We start from the raw sequence: 24,759 nt of genomic DNA, 5'->3' as shown, positions 1-24,759 counted from the left end.
ACTGTGTGTTAATGAAATTGTTTACAGTTATTCCTCTAAAATGATATCTCCTGTTTTTCAGCATTGGTGTAACTGAGAAAATAGTTACAGCAGTCATTTCTCTGACGGAGCTCCATTTGCTCCTTTTTCTCCCATCATTGGTCTCAGTTCTTCCTGTAAACTCATGTCCTGAGCCTGCTAAATTATCAGAAGTCATATTCTCAATTTTGAACATACTGAATACTCTGACCATATCTTAGGTAGTACCTCTAACTACACATAGTTTCTGAGTTTCAGAGAAGTCTAATGTATGTTGATGCTACTGATTTTACTGCCTCCAGCCATACTTCCTGCAGTCTAAATTCCTCTACTGGGATACTACAGTTCATTGTTCTCATTTCTCCTTTGCATGGTCCCCGAATTTTCTGAGTTCTTTACATCTGGCAGTTTCCTCCCTACTCTCATTCTGACTCACATAGCTGAATATGAAGAAGGAAAAACAAAACCAGGCTGACTGGGCTCATTCTCAGTCTTGGCTACAACCTCAAGTATGGCATGGCTGCAGTTCCTTAGTGCATCTCCTTTCCTGCTTGTCAAGACTACTAGTTTGTTGTTGTTGTTGTAGTTTGTTTTTTATTTTTTTTTGTTTTCTTTTTTCAAGGCTGTAAAACATTTCCCATCACTCTTTTTGGATTATAACCTTGCTTTTTTTAAAAAAAAGGAAGGTTTAAATAATAAATTGTACTTGCACATTATTTTTATTTATAAGAAAGTGCCAAATTGAAATACTTTGATCTCTTTAGTAATATGTGATTTTCTTAAACTCAAGTAACTCTAAGTATATTGCATCAATTGTTCTTTATCATGTAATTCATGAAGGACATAGTATATTACTGTGTTTTGAAGAACTTGTAGAATTCTATAAGAACAAAGGAAGAAAGTCTTCTTCCAAGTAAATAGGTGAGTAACAGCGTAGAAGAAGCTAGAAGTGTGACATGCCTAGAAATGGTGACTGTTCAACGAGCCAGAATCTGAGAGTCTAAATTCCTAAGGAATTTGAACTCTGGTAATGAATTCTTAATTTAATTAAGTGTGTATTTGCACTTTGATCTTCATACTGCAATGTTCTTAGTGGAGACTTGAGAAGAGATGGAGTAAATGAGTTATGATTTTATCCCAATGGGCATGTTCAGAGCAAGCCAACTCTGCTTTAGGCTGAAACCTCCCTGAGAGTTTGCTTTGGGGTAATCATTTATTTCCCTGCTGTGGTTACTCAGATACTGTATGTGTGTGCTTAGTATCACCCTTTATAAATATTAGTACTTAGTTTAACTGGATTACTCAAGGTCACATTTTTTAAAAAGGTTCTTTCTAGCTGTGAGACAATGTGCTTGTTAGGGAACACAGAAATAGAGAATGAAGACATGGGCCCCTCTATAACGCTAACAATTTAAAAGAGGAGACCAACACTACAAAATGAACCATAACCAAATGGGGATAATCAGTGCTGCAGGATCAGGCATTGACCCTCCTGGGAGAAATAGAGAGGTCTTTTTCAGGCATCATTTGAACCAGACTTTGGCCCTTTAGGAAAAAAGGGTTTAGAAAAAATCTTACACATTTCACTCTCCTGTTGGTGACATTTTACTTCAAATATTTAAGATTTTATTTTACTTGCTATATTGTAGCATAGTATCTTTTTAAAGCATTTGTGCTATTCTATTTCATTCCCAATACAGCAGCTAGAGATATATTCTAAGAGGCTCTTTCCCCAAAATATGCAGTGAAAGCCGAGAAGCAGAGCTGGTCTGTGGCACTGGACCAGAACGCAGACAGCTAAAGTTCTCTTACGCTTGCTTATAAGCATCCACTTCATCTGAACTTTATCCTTGCTTAAGACCATTAGCAGCCATCAGCTAACAACCTTTCAGAATTAGAATTTAGCAACATTTTAGGATTAGAATCTGCTGCTCAACAGTTGTGAGTAATTGAAAGCAAAGAATAACCTTGCAATAATCTGATCTGATACCTCATGGCAGCCTGTCAGGATAAAAGCCTTATAACAGACAAGGAAGGGGCTCTAAAGATAAAAAGATTGCTCTTGTTGTCTCTTTGTACACGCTTCAAAAGGCTTCCCTGTACGGTGACTTTTAGTCTGAAATCCTGTCATTTACTAGTCTTTCTCTTGTCCCCTGTGATACTTTTCCCTGAGATGGTTTTACTTCATTTCACTCAGAGAGTCTCTTGTTAGCCATTTATTTGCTAAGCTTAGTTTGTAACTTTGGTTTCCATATTCTACAATTTATGTGTTATGTCCTATAGGATAACTCAGAGAACTTCACAGTAACTCACTGTTTTCTCATTTCTCAATCTCTAATTTTTAACAAAGCCTAAGTACAGTGCACTGGTTGTAAGTAGTCAAAGATCAGTGGAATGCTCTGCTTAGTATGTTTGATTAAGAATATATCTTGGTAGTAACGCTTCTCTTTGTTAATGTTGATTTCTCTAAGTATTTCACCTTGGTGGTTTGTTTAGATGAAAAAGAATTAGAGAAAGTGGCTATTATTCTTTGTACTTATTTCTCTATAACAATATGTGATATTTCTCACTTATATTACTTTGTCTTATTAGAAAAACCGCCAGTGAAGAAGAAAATTTAAAGAAAAGAAATAATGTAAATTTTAAGAAATTATCCAATAATGTGAATTTTCCAAATAAGACAATAAGTATCTTTATCCTAACATTTCTCTTACTTGAAGAAAAGCACTCATGTTTTTTAACCAATGTCGGTCCTAATCTAAATTAACAGAATTGAGGTATAATTTACTTAGTTCTGGAAACTTACAGGTAAAAGCATCATAACATTTTACTATTTTAAAGATGTAATTGTTTTATTGATATGCCATAGAAACCAGTAAATAAAAATTATTTGTACATGTGTTTTTTTGTCTAAGACAACTTTGTTTAATTCTGTAAAATCTTTTGGTATTAAAAAAGTATGTCTCTGTTATTTTTAGCCATAATACACTTAAATCTTAACTTAAATTTAAGTATTCATTAATAATAGGATAAAATGTTCATATCTTTTCTTTGAGAATGATACAAATGAAAACAAAAACATTCTAGATCAGTATTTTGCCCAGCAGAGAAATTTTGAACAATGCATACCTTCCCTACAACTGTGCTCACCCTCACAACCTGGATTTATGGCTCAAAGCATTAGCAGGCTTTTTGTCATTTAAAACTAAGAACAGGGGCTGAAGAGGTGGCTCAGGGCTTAAGAGCACTGGCTGCTCTTCCAGAGGACCCAGGTTCAGTTCCCAGTATCCACATAGCACTTTACAACTGTCTGTGACTCCAGTTCCAGGGAATCTGACACCTTCACACCAAGTGCACATAAAATAAAGTTAAACAAATTATTTTTTTTAAAAAAAGCTAAGTACAGAAAACCAGACCCAAGAAACTAAAGAGAGATTCATTCCTTTAACCCAAGTATCTTTCCATTTGACCTAAATTTATTTAAAAAAAAAAAAGAATCTAAACAAATACTGTTTTTGAGTAATTTTAAATGAGAAATGTAAACTCACCTTACTGATCTTTTTGCTTGAACATTTTGTCTAATCAAAAATTTAATGTAATTTTTTACCATATTTTGCTTCCCCAAATTGTGCTTTTATGATAGTTGCTATTTACTATTAAACAAATACAATATACTTTTATAACAGTAGGAATACATTCTTTAAGAGTTGAAAATTATTTTATCATCATACCTGTTGAAATTGCTTTAGTTTCAGGGATTGATGAATTGGCAAATCCTTTAACTGAATCAGAAATACCTAAATTCTTTAACGGAGTTTCTTAAAAAATCCACAGTAACTCTGAGTCCAGACAGGGCTGTCCTTTGAATTACTGTATCTATTTAAGCAAATACAATCTGCTTGGGAAACACTTGAGTTGAATTTAAATTGTGTACTTTTTTTCATTATACAAAACTTTGTGGATTCAAATTAAGATGTTTGTACTCTTGGTCAGATTTATGTGGCTAACTTCTTTCTTTACTCCTTAATTTTGGTTTGAGGTGTGGCAAGAATTTCCTCTAATATGAAAGGCAAACAAGACTAAATGAAACAGCATGTACTGATTACTGTTTTTATTTTCATTTTAATGCCAAAGAATTTCTCAGATTAAAGTCCACTCTGACCTGGAGCCCAGTGTCTCAGCAATTTAAGGTGGAATTCAGAATTGTATCCGGTCCCTGGGTGGACAGAGGCTTGCATTCAAATCAGTGCTTCCCTTTTTGAAGCTAGGAATCAGAACTGAAAAAAGCATTTCACATCTAGTTTACTTTGAAAATGCAGTAGATTGCATTGGTTTCATAGATTAAAGGCACAACTTTTCCATTTAAATATGCTACTAATAAATTTTAAAAGAGAAATGAATTCCCTTGACTATGAAAGTTAATGTGTTATACTATGAAGCCATATCTCTAATTTGCATTTTCCCTCAGTATACAGAATAATTTTATAATGCATTTGTCTTTCAGTGGGATAGAATGAAAAGCTTCTGCTGTCCGATAACTTCTACTTCATCTTGTAGATTTAGAAACTTTCCTGTTGCTGAGGGACCCTCCTTAAGAGTTCCAGCCAGCAAGCTTGCTTGCTGCAGGAGAAATTTTTGTGCTAATGTTTTCATAGTTAAACAGAGTTAGCTGTGTCTCCTGGCGTTAAATGTTAAGTTTTTTGGAAGGAGTTTCTTTCATGCTTGAGAAGTTCTTTTAGTTCTTCAAAATAGTGTTTTTTATTAGACTTTATAAGAAACTTCCAGGATTTATTTTTATATTTCAGATTTGAGAAAAGTATACAGTATTTCAAGGATGCTTTGGCAATATTGTAAACATCTAGTCTATTATTTGAGACATTGGTATGTGAAATGTGGCAGACCACGCTTGTACCAAGATTCCATTTTGTTACCAATCTTTTCCATATGTTTCCTATTATTGTCTTTTTTTCTTAAACCTTGGGCTTTTGCACTCAGGAAAAGAACAAATTTGTGTGTTTTTCTCAAACGTTGTTTGAGCCCCCTTCATAGTTCTTTTAACTGATTAATTTAAAACCAACCATTTAATTTTTAAATATAACTCTTTTATTAACTATGTGATTGGTCTTAAAATAGTGATTATGTTGTTCCTGTTTCTGGATTATGTGGAAGACTATTTGCCAGTAAGTAGCTAGAGTATATTAATACCAAACAAAACAAAAGTATAGAAGTTGGGCCTGGTGGCACATGCCTTTAATACCACCATTTGGGAGGCAGGGACAGGAAGATTTCTGTGAGTTGAAGGTTAACCTGGTCTACAAAGCTAGTTCCAGAACAGCCAGAGCTGTTACAAACAAAAAAAGTAATGGTTAGGATAGGTAATAGTTTATGATCATTGATTTGGTTAGGTGGCTTAATTATAACCATTGTGGGGTGAAGTCAGATTAATTGTTTAAAAAATCTAAATTATATGCTCGGCTTATTATTTTATTGAAGCAGACACAGCATCTCAAAGCTGAACAACATATTAGTGCTGGCTAGGAAAAGCCCTCCTGATTCAACTTAATACAATAGACAAAATAAGTTTCATTTATTTGTTCATTGTTCAGCTCTTTTTTAAAAAAAAATTGAGCACCTACTTTGTGAAAAGTAATTTGAAACTGAATTTTCACTCAGTAGTGAAAATCTTATTGTCGTAGAAGAAGAAAATAGAAAATGAAAGTCTATTGAGTGTGGTGAGCAGAGAATAAACCAAAGGGAAGGATAAAAATGAGTAAGGTAGAGAAAGGCAAACTGTCAGTTCTGTTACTGTTGAATTTTTATGTAGTCAAATTCACATTTAACACTATAAACACTAGACTCCGATCTCTGATTTGTGCAAAGGACAAACAGACATTGAGTTGTACCCTTTATCTAAATTTCTGACTCACAAGCAAGGCAAGATGTCATTGTATTTCTTATATAGGAAACATATATAGGAACCATTTTTCAGTCGGGTCATTTGTTTTCTTGATGTCCAGTTTTTTGAGGCTTTTTAAAAAATGTATTTTAGATATTAACCCTCTATTAGATATGTAGTTGGTAAAGATCTTTTTCCATTCTGTAGTCTGCTCCTTTGTCCAGATGATGATATCCTTTACCATTCAGAAGATTTTTTCCGTTTCATGAGATCTTGTTTATTGTTATTCTTAGTGTGTGTGTTAACAATATCTGTTCAGAAAGTGTTCTCCTGTGCTGTTGAGTTTAAGACTTTATCCCACTTTCTCCTTTGTTAGATTCAAAGAATCTGGTCTTATATTTGAGATTCTTTATCCATTTAGAGTTGAGTTTTTTGCAGGGAGATTAATATGAATATTTGCGTTCTTCTACATGCAACCATCCTACTTGAACAGTATCATTTGTTGAAGATGTTGTCTTTTTCAGTATTTATTTCTGTCTTATCAAATATCAGGTGTCCATAAGTGTATGAATTTCTGTCTGTGTCTTCAGTTTTGTTCTATTGAAAATATGTCTGTTTTTATGCCAATACCATGTTTTTGTTACTATAGCTTGGTAGTACAATTTGAGATCAGGGATGGTGTGATGGTTTGAATAAGAATGCCCCCTGTAGACTCATATATGAATGCTTAGTCATCAAGAGTGGCACTACTTGAGAAGGATTAGGAGATATGGCCTTGTAATGGGTATGGCTTTGGTGGAAGAAGTGTCTTACTGGGTGTGGGCTTTGAGGTTTCAAAAGCTCAAATCAGGCCCAATGGCTTTCTTCCTGCTGCCTGTGGATTAGTTGTAGAACTCTTAGCTATTTCTCCAGCACCATGTTTGCCTGTGTGCCTCTATATTCTCCGCCAAAATGATAATGGACTAAATCTCTGAAACTGTAAGCAAGCCCCCAATTAAATGTTTCTTTCTTAAGAGTTGCCTTAGTCGGGGGCTGGAGAGATGGCTCAGTGGTTAAGAGCATTGCCTGTTCTTCCAAAGGTCCTGAGTTCAATTCCCGGCAACCACATGGTGGCTCACAACCATCTGTAATGAGGTCTGGTGCCCTCTTCTGGCCTGCAGACACACAGACAGAATATTGTATACATAATAAATAAATAAATATTTAAAAAAAAAAAAAGAGTTGCCTTAGTCATAGTGTCTCGTCACAGCAACAGAATAGTGGCTAAGACCAGTGGTGATACCTCCAGCAGTTTTTTTATTATTCAGGATATTTATTTTAGCTATTCTGTTTTTTATGTTTCCGTATGACACTGAGAAATGTTCTTTCAATTTCTTTGAAAAATCGTGTTGGAATTTTGATGGAGATATTTAACATCATATATACTTAGAATTTTCTGAATTTCTTTTATATATACTGTAAGGCTTTCTTCTTTTTCATCTCTAATTTTATTAATTTAGATCTTCCCTACCCGTCTTTTGGCTAATTTGGCTAAGAATTTGTCCTTCTTATTAAATCAGTTCTTCATTTCTCATTCTTTGTATTTTGTTTTTGTTGTCTGTTTCATTGACTGTAGCCTAAGTTTGATAATTTCATCTCATTTACTTTTTTGGCTAGTTTTTTTTTTGTTTTCTAGAACTTGCAGATGTTTTATTAAATTATCACTATGTGAACTTGCCTCCTATAACTGCCTTCATTACATCCCATAAGTTTGGGTATGTTGTGTTTTCATTTTCAATCAATGAATACCATTATAGTTAAGAACTTGGTTGATAAAATACTGTTCATTACATGATGAACATGTGTGAAATTTTCATAAGAAAACTCATTTTTTGTCATGAACATATATTAGTGATGTTTTAAAAATACTATTCTTATGTTTTTTGTTTTTTGTTTTTTTTAAAAAAAGCCAATGGTCTGGAGTGCTCCTGGATTCAATTCCCAGACCTAGATGGCAGCTAATAACTGTCTGTAACTACTGTGATCTTTTGCCTTCTTCAGGGCTCCTCATGTATAAGGCACACATGTGCTTCATATACATGCTTTCACACCAAAAAAACCCATATTCATAAAATAAAAATAAGTTAATAAATAAACAATATTTTTTAAATTAAATAAATAAAAGCCACAGAATGGGGCAGCACATTCACAGTGCTTACCAGATCCATATCAGTTTTTTATCGCTCTTGTAAGTCATTTTCAAGGCAAGATTAACAGCACTATTTAAAGTATGCCAAAGACTAGGAATCTGAAAAAAATAAATTATCCTCTTGACCAGTCCGCATATGAAAAAAAATGTTTAATTAGAGAAATGCAAATTAAAACCACAAGAAAATTATACTAATTATCTGGTAGAATGGCTACAATTAAAAGAACTACCAATTATGGACAAGGTTGTGGAAGGAAAGAATTCTTTGGACATTATTGGTAAGAATATAAATTGTTGCAATTGTAGAAAACTTTTGGTACTAAATATCCTATAAGTCAGCTCTTCTGCTCTCAGGTACATATGGTATAGAAATAATTACATTTTCCCCCAAAAGTCTTACATAAACATGAGTGTAGCAGTTGCTTCATTATAATGATAAACAAGGCTGGGAATATATCTCTGTGGTACTTTCTTTGCTTTACATTCATGTCTGTGGGTTCTCTTCCCAGCATTTCAGCATCAGAAAAACTCAAATGCCCTTAACATTCTAACAGATAAGTACACTAAGATATATACAGTGGAATACTATTTAATAATAAAAAGAAATTAAGTATATCTTGCTGACAACTGTGCTGTAATTCCAGCTACTCAGGGGACTAAGTTCAAGTTCAATGACTCTGCTGGTGTGGATCTTGAGCATTCATGAAGCTATGTGTACAGCTTGGTCCCTGTCCCAGGTTATGTCCCATACCCATCTTAAATTGCACATCTGCAACTGTACTGCAACTTGAACATCATGGTTTTTTCCTATCTACTTCTTACTTGCTACTCTTGGTAGCATTTCTGTTTTATTATTTTTATTTTATGTGCATTGGTGGGTGTTTTGCCCTCATACAAGTCTATGTGAGGTGCTGGCTACTCTGAAACTGGATTTACAGATAGTTGTGAGTTATCTTGTGGGTACTAGAAATTGAACCTGGGTCCTCTGGAAGAGCAGCCAGTACTCTTAACCTCTGAAGCCATCTTTCCAGCCCCTTGTTAACATTTCTTAGCAGACAAAATTTTAACACAGAGAAGAACACAGATCCCAAGTGGATAATAAATATTATTATAAACCAAGCTTACCTAAAAATTGAGTTCAAGGTCAGCCTGGGCAACTTAGTGATGAAATACTGTCTCAAAACAAAATACTAAAAAGGAAATGGGTATGTATTTCAGTGGTAGAGAATTTGCCTAGGATATACAAGGCCTTAGGTGTACCCAGTACAGCAGTAAATAAATAATGAACTGAATATTGCTATATGTAGTAATATGGGTCCATCCCAAGGGGTTTGTGTTAGCCTGAAGCTGCCTTTGTACATACTTAGGTTTGACGTTGCAGCTTTGCTTTATTTAGTGAACTACATGTAACCCAACTTGGTGTGTAAATAATAAGAGAGCATCAGTTGTTAAATGACGTTTCTATGATGACATTTAAGATAGTCATCAATCTGATTACAGGGCAAGGCCAGTTCAGGCACCCTCTCCATTATTGCTTAGGGTCTTAGCAGGGGGACATCCTTGTGGATTCCTGGGTATTTCCCCTGCAGAAAAAAAATAGTTTCTGTGTCACAGAGGCATGTATAGCTTGGAATGTTCTCTTCCTCAACCTAGATATAGCGGGGAGGGCCTTGGTCCTGCCTCAAAGTGCCAAATTTTGTTGACCCTTCACGGGAAGTCTTCTCTGAGGAATGGATGAGGAGGCGGGGTGGATTAGAGGTGGTGGGAGCAGGAGAGGGGAAGGGAACTGGGATTGATATGTAAAATGAGAAAAATAAAAAAAAAAGTATGAGAGCATAAAGTAGTTGCATGTCCACCTGGGAAACATTCTAGTGACTTCTCAAAAGGAGCATTGATAGCAGCTGACACTGCACTTCTGCTCCTGGACATATAGAAACCTGAGTCCTCTCAGAAATTTGTATACAGCTTTCATAACAGTGTTTTTATAATAGTCAAAAACTGACAACAGCACAGTTGCCCAGCGACAATGAATGCATAAATGTTGTGTTTACTTTCAATTAAATATTGCTTGGCAATAGAGAACAGTGAATGTCTGACATACTATAACATAGATAAAATCAAAAAAAATCTTAAGTAGAAGAAGCAGTCACCATATTATTCTGCTCATATTAAATGTCTAGATTAAGGCAACCCATAGAGAAAATGTAGATTTACCAGGGAATAAGGAAAGTAATATATATAAGTAGGTACATGGTTATGTTGAAGATGATAAAAATGTTCCAACATTGATTGATAGTTGTTGTTGCAGAACTTTAAATATTGTGAGGACCATTAAATTATATTCTTTAAATGATTAGATTATATTGTACATAAATTTTCTCTCAAATTTAGTAAAATAATAGGAATTAGAGAATAAAATTATTAGTTATGAATTGTTGAAACTATGAGTACATGGAACTTCATTATATTGTTTCATTTACCTGACTTCTGTTACTAATTCTTAATAAAAAGGAAACAACATCCCTGGCATTCAAGCAGAGTATCTTTATTTCAGGGTTGCTCCTGCCTACAAAGGCAGCAAGTGGCCTAGGCCTTTGCTCATTGACCTTAACTATCCTTTTGTTTCTGCCTCTTCAGACTTCCTACAACCTCCTCTCTGTACGAGTTTATTTCAAAGCTGGGCTTTTAGTGACCATTTTATATTTCACCAGTAGAAATCTATTACTTCCAGAGATGATTTCTTTGGATAGCTTGGTCACAGATGATAGGACAAGGAATGCTATTTCTGAGTTATCCAGAATTAGTGATAGAACATTAATAAGTGCCTTCAATAACACTGAGTCAAAAGTACACTAGGAGAAAATGCCATTGCCCTAACTGATATAGCAGTGTATCCAGGCATATAGGAAGTGTGTTTTGTTGGCAGAGTTGCAGAGTGAGGAGAACTGCTAGAGCCAGAGATGATACACAGGCTAGAATCATGTTCTGCTTTGAGATGTTTTCTCAGCAGTTTTATCCAGAAATGTACAGAGCCACAACAGGATGCTATCCTTTTGCAGTAGGGGAGAGATGACCAAAACACAGCCCTTGCAGCTAAGATTTTTTTTTTTTTTTTGGAAAATAAGTAGCTATGGTACAAGCACAGAAGACAAGCACAGTCAAAATACTGGGAAGTTTTGGGGGTGAGGCAAGTATTCGCTTCTGTTTATGAGAGAATTGGGAAGATGAGCTGAGAAGGATGTTTCATGTAGACATTTGAAGGTAGGCTGAGATTCTGACTAATGAAAGGCACAATGTTAACCAAAACACAGAAACCAGAAAGTGTGTTTAAAAAATAGCAAATAGCTGGGCGGTGGTGGCGCACGCCTTCAACCACAGCACTCTGGACACAGAGGCAGGCGGATCTCTGAGTTCGAGGCCAGCCTGGTCTACAAGAGCTAGTCCAGGACAAGCTCCAAAGCTACAGAGAAACTCTGTCTCAAAAAAACAAAACAAAAGCAAATAATCTTGATCTGGAACATAAAATTGAAAACTCACAAATAAATGTTTGAAATATAGATTGTCTTAACCAGTCTTCTATTGCTTTGAAGATATGCCAGGATCACAACACCTCTTATAAAAGCGTTTAATTTGGGCTGGCTTCCAGTCAGAGGTTTAATCCATCACAGTGGGAAACATGGCAGCATTTAGGCAAACATGGTGCTGGATAAATAGCTGAGAGTTTTAGAACTGGATCAGCAGGCCTCAGGAAGAGAGCTAGACACTGGGTCTGGTTGAGCATTTGAAACCCTAAAGCCTACCCCGAGTAACATACTTCCTCCAACAAAACCACACCTCCTATCCAGTAGTGCCACTCCCTAATGACCAAACTTTCAAATATATGAACCTATGGGACCATTCCTATTCAACTGTGCACATAGGTGATACATAATAAGTAATAAGTAAGAACATATGTAAAATTCAAAAATTTAGTGACATTGGGGAAATGCATACGTTTTATTTATTTATTTATTTATTATTTTTTTTTTGTTTTTCGAGACAGGGTTTCTCTGTGGTTTTGGAGCCTGTCCTGGAACTAGCTCTTGTAGACCAGACTGGTCTCAAACTCACAGAGATCCGCCTGCCTCTGCCTCCCAAGTGCTGGGATTAAAGGCGTGCGCCACTACCGCCCGGCTCATACGTTTTATTATAAACTTTGGTGAAAAGGACTCACATGATCATTCCAATTGTACATAGATCAGTTTGGGTTATTGAAGAGTTGAATAAGCAAGATGAATCAGCCTATTTCAGACCACAAATTATGGTATAATAGATACAAAAAGCATAGATGTGAGAAGACAAGGAAGAACTTAGTTCCAGGTTGGCTGTGGAGCTGCAAGAGAGTCACTAGTCCGTGTCTATTGAACCTTAGAGCCATGAACACGTGGGAAGATGAGACTCAAGAGAGATAGTATAAATTTGAAGGAAATTGTTTATGATACTAATTTATAATTATGTGGTATATAATATTTTTATTTTCAAAGGTAGTTATTTATGAGAAAAGTCAGAATCTGAGGTGTGAATTTGTGTTTTAATAATGACTAAATTAATAGACACAGATGAAATTGTTATGGGACACAGAGAAGGGGCCAAAGGAAGTGTACTGGGGAAACAGCCACAAAAAGGGAACCAGAAAGACATGGTTTGTGTTAGTCAAGTATTCAGATAATTCCTAGAGGTATAAAAACACCAAGAAAAAAATAGTATACTGCTCTAGTTAAAGTATAGATTAAGACACTAGATTCAAATTCCAAGTTCTCCATGTTATTTAAATGTTTGTTCCTCAGTTTCCACACCTGACTCATATAATTATTCTGTAGCTAATTTAATGAATAAAAATAAAGCACTTAGTAGAAACTACTCTTCAAATGTCAGCTGTTACTGTTTAGTGTTATCTATACAACATGAAAATTGATTCACAAGAATTTTTAGGTCAGCTGAATTATTGTAAGAGCCCACGGGAATAGGAAGTTAATAGAAATTAAGGCATGAGTTCTTTCGAAGGGTGTGGGGACTGGAGAAATGGCTCAGACTGTAAAGCTCTTGCCATGCTAGTGTGAGGACTGGAGAACCCAAGTAAATGCCACATGTGCTTGGCAACCCCCTGTAGTTCCACTGTTCAGAAGGTGAAAATGGTTCCCTGGAACAGCTGGGTATGACTAGCAAGACCTGCCCCGGTGAATGATGTGGAGAGCCATTTTAGGAAGACTATCTCAGCTTCTATCTGCATTCTTACATATTGTGCAACTGCAAGCATGTAAACAAACATGCATGTGTGCACATTATACACACACTGAAAAAAATGAAGGAATTATGATAACAAATGATGTGTTAGCTCAAGAGTAAACAAACTGAAGCTTTTTTAAAAAAAAGTTTTTGTTTTACTCAATAAATGATTTTCTTGAATCATATTTTATTAATTTAGTGAACCTCTTTGTAGTAATTGGCATGAAATATAGCTAAAATATCATTGAGATTCCTTATTTACTTGAATTCCTTTGTATACCAAGTTAGATGTAGTAACTCACCTGTTTTCATCTTTGATCAATTTCTAGCAGGCAAAATTTGAACTTACCATTAAGATGTGTTCATGGCAGAAAACTTTAATGCAGTTCTGTCAGCTTAAGAATTTATTAATAATTTGTTTTCATGAATTTAACCTAAAATTTCTAACAGTTTTAAAATGAAAATCACAAATATTAACTGCACCAACTTAATTGCAAGAATTCAGGAATCATTTCCGTGTTTTTTTTCTGTCTTTTCTTTTTAGAAAAAACATTGTTTTTTCATAATTCCTTTAAGTTTTATTATGTATACAGTGTTTCTTATGCACGTATGCCTACAGGCCATATCTCATTATAGATGGTTGTAAGCTACCATGTGGTTGCTGGTGATTGAACTCAGGACCTCTGGAAGAACAGCCAGTGCTCTTAACCTCTGAGCTACCTCACCAGGCCCTAGAAAAACATTGTTAACTCTTTAAGCTCCACATCTCTCTCTATAGATTTACCTGCTGGCATATGTTTGATCTTGTTGTTAATCACATTTTAATTACTAATTTGAAAAGCTGCTTTTTTCCAACATCGTTAAATATTTGATTTTTACATATGTTCTTGTTAAGTGCTGTAATATCACTATATTATATTGCAGAAAAATATTTCATAGAAACGGCTGGAACTTTAAATGTCTTTCATTTTTGAAGAGCTGGAAAGATAACTCAGTGATTCAGAGTGCTTGGGGCTCTTTCAGAGGACGATAGTTCAATTTCTAGCACCTATTTTGGGCAGATAGCAACTACATATAACTCCAGCTCCAGGGGATCTGACATGCTCTTATAGGTTCCACAGGTACCTCCACATACATGGCACACATACACATGAGTAAAACTAAAAGCAAAATCTTTAAGCTTTTAATTTTAGAGTAGTAGCCCTTATAATATTTTATTGTTGAGGAATTTATATTGTTTAGTTTTCCCATCAGCCCATAGTTCAATGATATATGTTCATGTTTTATGAACATTTATGATTTTCTTTTTTTTTGTTTTTTTTTTTCATTGATGATTTTCAAAGCATTTTATTTATACTTTTACTTCATTGGTCTGTATTGTCTGCAGATGAGGAAGCAGTCTCAGAGTGGGTGGTCTGCTCCAGACTATAAATAGGACTGGATTTCCTACTCAAAATCCTGCACGCCTCTTTCTGTGCCACTTACACTAGTGATGAACCTTCGTTATTTAGATTTCATGTTCCTCTACAATTTTTACAAAGCAGCAGTTTTATTCTAAGTTTCCTAAGTTGTATCATCTTAGATATCAAGTATAAATCCTATAAAGCAGCTGCTCTCAGCCAGCTGAAATTTTGCTGTCATCTCCAGCATTTCCACAGTAATACCTGGGAAAACAGGTGATTGTCACAGTGGTGGTAGGTAGAAGAGGCAGATAGTATTACTTGTAGAGGTAGAGACAAGGGAGTTGCTAGAATTCTGCAGCGTGCATAGCAGTCCCCACTCCAAAGAATGGTGGTGTGTGCTGAAGTTGAAGTCTGAAATGTTTACTTGCTCTTCACCTAGGTGTTCAACTTTCACCCTTTATATCTATTATGTCCTTCTTTTCCTCCCACCAAAAAAATGATTGGAAGTCTAGATTTTGAGGTAGTTTAAAATAAATGGGAGGGACTGGAGAGATGGCTCAGTTGTTGAGAGCATGGCTTCTCTTCCAAATGACTTAAGTTTGGTTCTCAACACCCACATAGTAGCTTATAACTGTCTATACCTCCAATTCATGGAATCCATTGCCTTTTCTGGCCCCAGGCATGCAAGTGGTGCTTTCACACATGTAAGGAAAACACCCATAAGATATTAAAACAGATTAGTTCTCTAAAGAAAAACAAGTATGTATGTTTTGATTGGGGGAGATAAATTGAACCAAAGCACATATATTTTGTTTAAAACTAGATTTTAATAATGTTTTCCTTATTTTCAAATTTTACTTAATTCATATTGAATATCAGTAAAATAAACACATGAGTTTTGTTCAGAGCTTTCAGTTTTTGTAAGCCTAGATGCATTTCTCAGAGTTATCCAGTTTGCATATTTGAAGAGACGAGTTAGAAGAGACAAGTTGGTACAAAGTTGATTGGCATCCATACTCTTCCAAAGGAATATCCCGAAATATTCTTAGTTGAAGTGACGACGCTATGTAACCTAACAGTTGCTGCTGTGTTCTTAAAAACTTACATAACTGATTATAAAAATGCACATTATAAATTTTATATAAGCAATCATTACATTTTACAGTTTTATGACCAGATAATAATTTAAAAAGAAAGTCATGTGTTATGGCTCCAAAATTAACTCTTATGAATATTACTGTTGAGTTGATAGTGAATACTTGAGCTTTTATTATGAGTTGAGAATTTCAATATGATTTTGTCAAACTATATATATTTCAACATTATTAGAAATATTACAGTACTATCCAAGTTATTAAAATGATACTAAAAATAATGTAGTCTTCATATTGCTATTTTTGCCGGCTTTGTTTTTCTAATAGCAAAGAAAGGGCACAAATGTTACTAAGTCAAGCATTTTGTTTACAGTACAGTTCTGTTTAATACACTTGATAATGAAGGGTTAAATACGGAATATCCATCTTTTCGTTGCTGGGAAAAGAATGTTCAAGCAAAAGAGTTATACAGAACCACTCATGTGCAAAGTGACACTGCAATAGAGGTTTATTCTGAATATTGATGGTTGGGCAAAATTCTGCTGAAATTTTTTGTCATTGACCATATGGAATAGAGTTTTGCTTATTTATAACATACTACCATTATTAGTACAGTTCAAGTATTCCAAATGAATACATTTTGAATCTTATATTCAATAGACATCATTAATGATTATTTTCCAACATTCCCAAGCTGAACACTCATTCTGCTGAGAACACAACGGAATGTTGCAGGTTGTATTTCCCAGTACTTCACTGGGTTGTTGAATAGACTTATTGCACTGTACAACGATTTCTTCATCTTTGGCACTGTTGGACAGAAGTCATTCACCCCCACTTTCGTAATTGAATTATAATGAAGGAAGATTATCTGTTGTGGGTAAGGAAAGAATTTTATTTATTTATTGAGCTATATATTTTTATCTACTCCCCTCCCTTCCTCTTCCTTCCCATTTTACCCCCTCCCATGATCCCTACACTCCCAGTTTACTCAGGAGAGCTTGTCTTTTTTTTTTTTTTTTTTGGTTTTTCGAGACAGGGTTTCTCTGTAGCTTTGGTGCCTGTCCTGGAACTAGCTCTTGTAGACCAGGCTGGCCTCGAACTCCCAGAGATCCGCCTGCCTCTGCCTCCCGAGTGCTGGGATTAAAGGCGTGCGCCACCACCGCCCGGCATTTTTTTTTTCTTCCTATATAGATCCATGTATGTCTCTCTTAGGGTACTCTTTGTTGTCTAGGTTCTCTGGGGTTGTGAACTGTGGACTGGTTTTTCTTTGGAAAAGAATGAATTTTAAGTGCCTAGTAAATATAAATGGAATGTGTTTTATTAACAAATAAATAAGTTTGTGTTTTTGCTTTTCGAACAACGTTTTTCTGTGCAGCCCTAGCTGTTCTGGAACTCATTCTGTCCACCAGACTGTCCTCAAATTCAGAGATCAGCCTGCCTCTGCCTCCAGAATGCTGGGACTAAAGGCCTGCACCACTACTGCCTGGTCTCCTCTGTGTCCTTTACATTGATATGAAAGTATATTCATTTATAGATGTTGAATACTGGTCATACCAAGTCAAGTTTAGGTATTATGCAAGTGTTTGGGGGAGAACTTAGTCACAGAGAACTTGTGTCACCATCCAGAATATATTTATTGTCTGGTTATCTTAGCTAATTTGCTTTTTCCTTCTCCTTCTTCCACTTCATATGTGTAGTCTCTACCATGCCATATTAAAAACCGTTGCTGCCAATACTGGAATATTTATTCCTATTACTTAATAGAATCTGCCAAGATTAATCTGAACCTGGTCATGAAAATCATGGGCAGACATTGTCTAAAACATCTATGCATGGTCTTCAACTCTCTTCTGTTCTATATCAGTCTTGGGTTTTGTGAAACATAGTTTTTATGTTTCCTCTTTATTTCTCCCACTGCTCAGTATCATAGCAAGGTATTATTTACAGCAGTAGCTCAATGAGAGTAACCAAGGTAGATGTGGATTTGTTTACTTTGCAGATTATTTATTATCATTTGTGACTTGTGTTCTTTTCTATATTAAAATTTTGTCCACTGTGAAATGCTAACAAAAGCAGCATGTAAAAAGTAGATGGATGAACTGGGCGGTGGTGGCGCCGCCGTTAATCCCAGCCCTTGGGAGGCAAAGGCAGGCAGATTTCAGTGAGTTCGAGGCCAGCCTGGTCTACAGAGTGAGTTCCAAAACAGGCTCCAAAGCTACAGAGAAACCCTGCCTCGAAAAACAAAACAAACAAACAATCAAAAAAAGTAGATGGATGAAGGATATCCAGGTTGCAGTGCAGAATTGCAGATAAGGAGATGGGGATGGGGCATGGCTTGAGCAAAGTGGACTATGCTTGTGGGTGCAGAAATCCACAGCTATACATAGTCCATTCTCTTAGTGCTAGAGTCTCCAGAATGCAGTGAACAAAATGTGTTTAAAAATAGGAAAAAGTCTGGGCATGGTGGTACACACCTGTAATCTTGACATTCAAGAGGTTGAATGAAGCAGGAAGATTATGGATTTAAAAAATTATACTACATAGTGAGTGTGAGACCAATTTGGACTACATAATGCGAGCCTACCTCAAAAGGAACAACAAAAATTTAATACAAGTAGTAATCAGTTCTTACTTATTTTGTTTTGCTACTTGGGGGGGGGGGGCTGTCTTTGCACAGTAAGGAAAGGAAGCCTTGGGGAAAACGGATTGAAGTGAAATTCGGAACCATTTTTTTTTCTTTTTTTTTTTTTTGGTTTTTGGTTTTGGCTTTGGCTTTTCAAGACAGAGTATCGTCCTGACTGTCGTGGAATTTACTCTGTAGATGAGGCTGACCTCTAACTCACAGAGATCCGCCTGCCTCTGCCACCCAGCTGCTGGGATTAAAGGCATGCACCACCATTACCCAGTTGAAATAGGGATTTTTTTTTTTTTATCTGATGGCCACAGATTAGATTAGGAAAACTAAAAGTTCTAGAATTACGTGTAAAATACTGTCTTCTTTTTTGGTGACTTGTGCCAACAGAGGACAAAATGTGAGCTTCATAGAGAGTGTTAGGGTGCAGAGAATTGAATCCATTGCTTCACACATTCTATGTAAGCAGTCTACTACTGAACTATATCTCTTGCCCATTATGAAGCTCTGTAGTAGTTTGGATGAGAATGGTCCATAAAGGCTCATATGTTTGAATAGTTGGTGCAAATGTTTGGGAAGATTAGCCAGCCACGGAGTAGAGTGAAAGGTATTGACTTGTTGCAAGTGTGTTACTGAGAGGGCTTTGAGAATTCAAAAGACTCCCACCATTCCCAGTGTACTCTGCCTCCTGCTTGTAGATCAGAAAATGAGCTCTGAGTTACTGCTTCAGCCACCCATTGCCATGGGTTAATTCTACCATTATAGACTCTAGCCAGTGGCACCATAAGCCCAAGTAACTCTTTTAAAAATTAACCTTGTTCATCCGGGTGGTGGTGGCGCACACCTTTAATCCCAGCACTCAGGAGGCAGAGGCAGGCATATCTCTGCGAGTTCGAGGCCAGCCTGGTCTACAAGAGCTAGTCCAGGACAGGCTCCAAAGCTACAGAAAAACCCTGTCTCGAAAAAAAAAAGTTACCTTGTTCATAGTGTGTTGTTGTAGAAAATTATTGTAAGGTGTGTCACTTTTGTTTATGCTGCATTTGTTTGACTCTGTGAAGCTGTGATTCTTTGCCTGTTTAAAACACCTTATGGACTAATAAAGAGCTGAACAACAGGAGAAAGAACTAATGGGGCTGACAAGCAGAGAATGAGTAGGAGAAATCTGGGAAGAAGCGGGAGCAAGATAGAACAAGGAGAGGAAGGCGCCAGGGCCACCCAGCCAGCCATGGAGTAAGAGTGAAAGTAAGATGTACAGAAGTAAGAAAAGGAAAAGCCCAGAGGCAAAAGGTTAATTTAAGAAAAGCTGGCAAGAAACAAAACAAGCTAAGGCCGGGCATTTATAAATAATAATAAGCCTCCATTGTGTGTATTTATTTGGGAGCTAGGTGACGGGTCTCCCAAAAACCAAAAGACCAAAAGAGTACAAAGCTCAAGAGTAAAAAACCAATAACTTCATATTGCAGCAACAGAAATAAAACTTAATACCTGCTCCAAATAGTGATTTTCTGTTAATTTCATTCTCTGTGTGAATGTTTAACCTGTATACCCACTTCTAACCTAGCACCTGGATCCTAATCCTCTTGCTTTGCCTTGTGGAATGTTTATAGAACAAAAGGAACAGATGGTTATGCTTAGTGTCGTGGCTTGAGAAACTTCAACAGCTTGAAGTTTGCTTGGTAAACAGTGACCTCAATAGTTTCAGTGAGGTGGATGGGGGGTCGTATTCTTCCTGAGTGGTATCTTTGTAAGAAAGTATTCTCCTCACACTCTCCTACTCATACCGCTGGCGTTATTATGTCCACAGTTTTCTTGTTGCTCACTGGATCTTTGATTGAAATACACTGGTGTGTCCTACACAAACTCAAATGCCCATTTCTACCAAACACAAGTAGAATGTTTTACCTGGAGGTATTTCAACTCTTGTAATCCTGAAGGGATTTTTTTTAGTTTATTGTGTTCCAAGTGTATCTCTCTCACACGTGGTATATTAGCAAAACTTCCATTTTCAATATCTGTGATTCTGTTGTTTCCAAGACCCAGCCTATAGGTGATATAAAATGTATTGTGGTTAGATTTGATAAAAGTATGTTGAAACCCCCACAACCCTATGTAGGATATGAGCCGTGGTTCTCTCCTTGTTTTCGCTTTACACTCTTTTTAGTAGGATCACTGTACATTCTCGAAAAACTTCTTAAATGCTTTGGTCGTATATACTACCATGTTTCAGTGAAAATTTTTTGAGAATTTTTACCTTTGTAGTTCTTTGTATCGTTTAAAATCTTCAAGTTCCACAGTTGAAATTTTATTAAAATCTAAATGAAGCTCCAGTAAGGTTGGTGGTAGGCCTAAAAAGAAAAGAAGATTGTTGTTAGACAAAGTAAGGCCAAGCTTCAGTGAGTGTTTACCAAGCTTCCAACTGTGGAGTTAGGTATTTCAAGTGCATCCTTTAAAAAACCCTTTCATTAAGCTAGTGGTAGTGACTCATACCTTTAATCTCAACAGTTGGGAGGCAGAGGCAGACAATCTTTGTGAGTTCAAGACTACCCTGGTCTACAGAGCAAGTCCCAGGATAGCCAAGGCTACACAGAGAAACACTTTTTTAAAAAAATTAAATCAAGGACTCAGATTCTAACTAAGCACCAAGCCAAGTGTTTGAATGTTATTCAAGGTTGTGTGTGTGTGTGGGGGTATTGTATATTAATTATTAATACTAATCTAGATACTTTAGGGCAATCTTAACTTTAAAATGGGGGTCAAAATATGTATTTGTCAAATGGAAGTTAAAAATGCTTTTTTTTTTTTTTAAGTTTTTTGAAACAAGGTTTCTCTGTAGCTTTGGAGCCTGTCCTGGAACTAGCTCTTGTAGCCCAGTCTGGCCTCAAACTCACAGAGATCCACCTGCCTCTGCCTCCTGAGTGCTGGGATTAAAGGTGTGCGCCACCACTGCCCGGCTAAAAAATGCTTTTGAAAAGAGGTTTTGCTTTTGTTCCCATAGGAAACAAGAGACTGTTGCTGTAGGAGCACATTCTCCTTCAGCCAATAGCCTTTAAGATACAAGCCCACTCGTATATGGTCTCTGATACTGTAAAAACAGCTGTAAACAGGTACTCCCTCTCTTCCTGCTGCTAGACTCTGTTCCTGTTTGTGCAGAGGACTGTTATCTAGGACACTTATCTGTAAGTTTTTCCTTAAATAAATAACCCTTTATTATTCATAATTATGAACTGGTGTGGGATTATTTTGTGACTTCTGTCATCAGACTATGGATTCCTTCTAGATTGATATGGATAAGTTTTGATCAAGGGAGATCTCCTGAAACTTGACAGGTGATATCTGTTAACATAAGTTATAGCTGGTCTTCCCAGAACTTAGTTCTTACCTCATTTTTCTCTCTGGGACCCAAAAGATGCCTTCACCCACATTCAGCAGGAAGCAGTTTAAAGAACACAAAATCCACATTCCCAAGAATTGGGAGGTGTGGATGGTGTTTGCTTATTTCGTGGTCATAGATGTTTGTTATTTAGGATAAAAAGACAACTATTAGTCTCAGATATTTTGCATTGGCATGGATTTTGTATATGGATAAAAATTTAAAGTTATGTTTATGTGTGTATATGTGTGTTTCTTACTTGGGCTATTGTGCTTATTCTGTTCATTTAAAAATATAATGTATAAATGAGAAATGAGGTTAGTAGTTAATGTATAATAATTAAACTTGTAGTCACATTGGTATGTTTTCAAGGTTAAATAGATATATTTTAGAAGATAGATAGTTCTCAAATACTTCAAAACCTACAGAATATGGCATTTAAAATGTTTTGTTAACTTAGTGCTTTTATGCCAATAACACACATCTTCTCCTGGCGGTACGAATTTACTTCATAAAAGGATGATGGGCATCGAAGAAACTTGATAGGAGTTTGCTTTCATGGTGACAAGATTAGACATTTGGGCAAGAAACTGCTTTTGTCTTGACTGCTTGACTATGTGCTACCCAGACTGGACATGCAAAACCCACAGGAAAGTAACTGCTGAACTTCCCCAAAACAAGGTGGCACAGTCCTTCAGTGTTCCTGCTTCACAGAACAGTCTGCCAGACATTCTGCAGGGCACAGAGGAAAACGACTGACAAACTTTGCCAATACAAGGCAGAACAGTGAAAAGACTGTCAGATACTCTAGGCCTGTAGGCTGAAAATGGATGCCCCAGCATTGCAGAGAAGCTTTGGGTGACTGTCTAGGTATTCAGATGTCTGCTACTTTTAGAGTCTTGGAAGTTGCTTGCAATGCCCTACCTGATCACTTAAGCAATTTTAATTCCTTCTGGGGTTTTGGATGGAGTTGAAGACTAGATAGTTATAGTTGCAGTTTTCATTAATTATGAAAGAAAGTAAGTTAGGTATAAAACTTTGGATTCAGTAAGATGAGATACATAATGCAGTATTTTTCTGAATTTGCTAAATGCAAATGGACTGAATATTGTAAATTAATTCCTACTTGATAACTGTTTTGTTGTATATAGTTTTACTATGTTAAAGTTAAAACCTTTCATTTTTATTTAGACAAAAAGGGGTTTGGGGGACTGTGGACCCTCTGACCCTGAGTTTCCTATGACCCCTGCCTGCTGCAGTAAACAATGCTTGTAGCTGCTCTGACAAACTTGTTTTCCTCTGCTTGCAGCTGCTCTAGGAGTTTCTGATGGCAGGGGAGTGGTTTCTGGTAGGCTTGCATAGAGTTGGGGTGTGGCCATCAGTTAAGGAACCACCCTATATAAGCTGCCCTATAACACAGTAAAGTGGGAGTTTTGGGTTCAAGTTGGCATTCTTGGTGTTCTTGTTTCAAGGATGAACCATGTCTCTGTATGTGGGTGTGTGGGTGTGTGTTTCAGTCTCCAGCCCCTTGCCTGACTGGGGAGCTTTACCATAGCACTTAGAACATAGAATAGGCGGTAGTGTGTTACAAAGGGGGAAATGTTGTAGAATGTTATTTTAAAGTGTGTTACTTTTGTTTATGCTGCATTTGTTTAGTTGTGAAGCTGTAATTCTTTGCCTGTCTAAAACACCTGATAAAAAGAGCTCAACATGGGGGCTGGAGAGATGACTCAGTGGTTAAGAGCATTGCCTGCTCTTCCAAAGGTCATGAGTTCAGTTCCTGGCAACCACATGGTGGCTCACAACCATCTGTAACGAGGTCTGCTGCCCTCTTCTGGTCTGCAAACACACACAGAATATTGTATACAAAATAAATAAATAAATAAATTTTAAAAAGAGGTCTACAGCGAATATTAGGGCAGGAGAAAGGATAGGTGGAGCTGGAAGGCTAAGAGAAGAAATCTATGAAAGAGAAAGAAAGAAGGAGCAAGAGAGAACAAGGAGGAGGAGGACATCAGGGGCTAGCCACCTGGCAAGCCCCTAAGAAAAAATAAAGGTAGACAGAAATAGATAAGGATAAAAGCCCAGAGGCAAAAGATGGGATAATTTAAGAAAAGCTGGCTAGAAAAACAAGCCAAGCTAAGACCAGGCACTGAAAAGTAAGAATAAGTCTCCATGTGTTGTTTACTTGGGATCTGGGTGGCAGGCCCCCAAAGACCAAAAGAGTAAAGAGTAAAAACAAGCAAACAACAGCATTTGTAGTTGCTGCCTTGAACTCTTCTTTACTAAAATTGAAAAAGGTAATTGAGGTGGTATTCACCTAAAATCCTAGGTTGGCCACAAATTCCTGGTTGCAAGCCAGAGAACTACCTTAGCTTCCAAATTCCTAGTACTACATGTACACTGTTGTACTAGGCTTTGGTGGCTTTATTATATTGTCTTTACTTATGGATTTATTAGCTGGAATTATTTCTCAATAATTTTGTGATTAAGTATTTACTTTGTAAAATTTTCTACAGAAAAAGCAGTAGGCAAGTTTGACTCTTTCAGGCAAACTCATACAATGTCCAGAGGTTACCTGTTAAGTCGTTTGTTTCTTAACATCATCAGTATACAGGATTTTATTCTTTTGCAATATTTAGTCCATTGCAGCACTTTAGTGCCCTGGCACATGACAGGTGACCTATCAACATCTGTTCTTGTCCTTTTCCTCTTGGTATGAAAGAGACTGACCCAGGCACTCAAGCAAACCTCACTCTGGTGGTCATATATCAGTGTATTATTTGTCAACCTGTGGTTCTAGTTACCTTTCTCAAAAAACTTCCCACTTTTAACTTTTGCTGAAACATTTCAATTAATGTTAGAAACTGATGAATAAATTAAAATATCT

General features: G+C 36.4%; 2 protein-coding genes across 4 annotated transcripts in view; one reads left to right on the top strand and one right to left on the bottom strand.

Moving 5' to 3' along the window:
- Nucleotides 1–24,759, top strand: part of Cenpp (centromere protein P) — a 196,844-nt gene that overhangs the window by 69,995 nt on the left and 102,090 nt on the right. The window lies entirely within an intron of this gene.
- The window catches only part of Aspn (asporin), a 29,836-nt gene continuing 20,692 nt past the window's right edge, over nt 15,616–24,759 (bottom strand). For all 3 annotated transcript variants that reach the window (XM_057787183.1, XM_057787182.1, XM_057787184.1), the window contains 3 exons: nt 20,751–20,844; nt 20,402–20,540; nt 15,616–16,735 (listed from right to left, as the gene is read on the bottom strand). In XM_057787183.1, the coding sequence (XP_057643166.1) occupies nt 16,538–16,735; nt 20,402–20,540; nt 20,751–20,844 (431 nt within the window). In that variant the 3' untranslated portion in view covers nt 15,616–16,537. The remainder of the gene's footprint in view (nt 16,736–20,401; nt 20,541–20,750; nt 20,845–24,759) is intronic.

This window comes from Chionomys nivalis, chromosome 13, assembly GCF_950005125.1.
Source record: "Chionomys nivalis chromosome 13, mChiNiv1.1, whole genome shotgun sequence".
Lineage (NCBI taxonomy): Eukaryota > Metazoa > Chordata > Mammalia > Rodentia > Cricetidae > Chionomys > Chionomys nivalis.
This window is presented reverse-complemented; position numbering and strand designations above follow the sequence as displayed.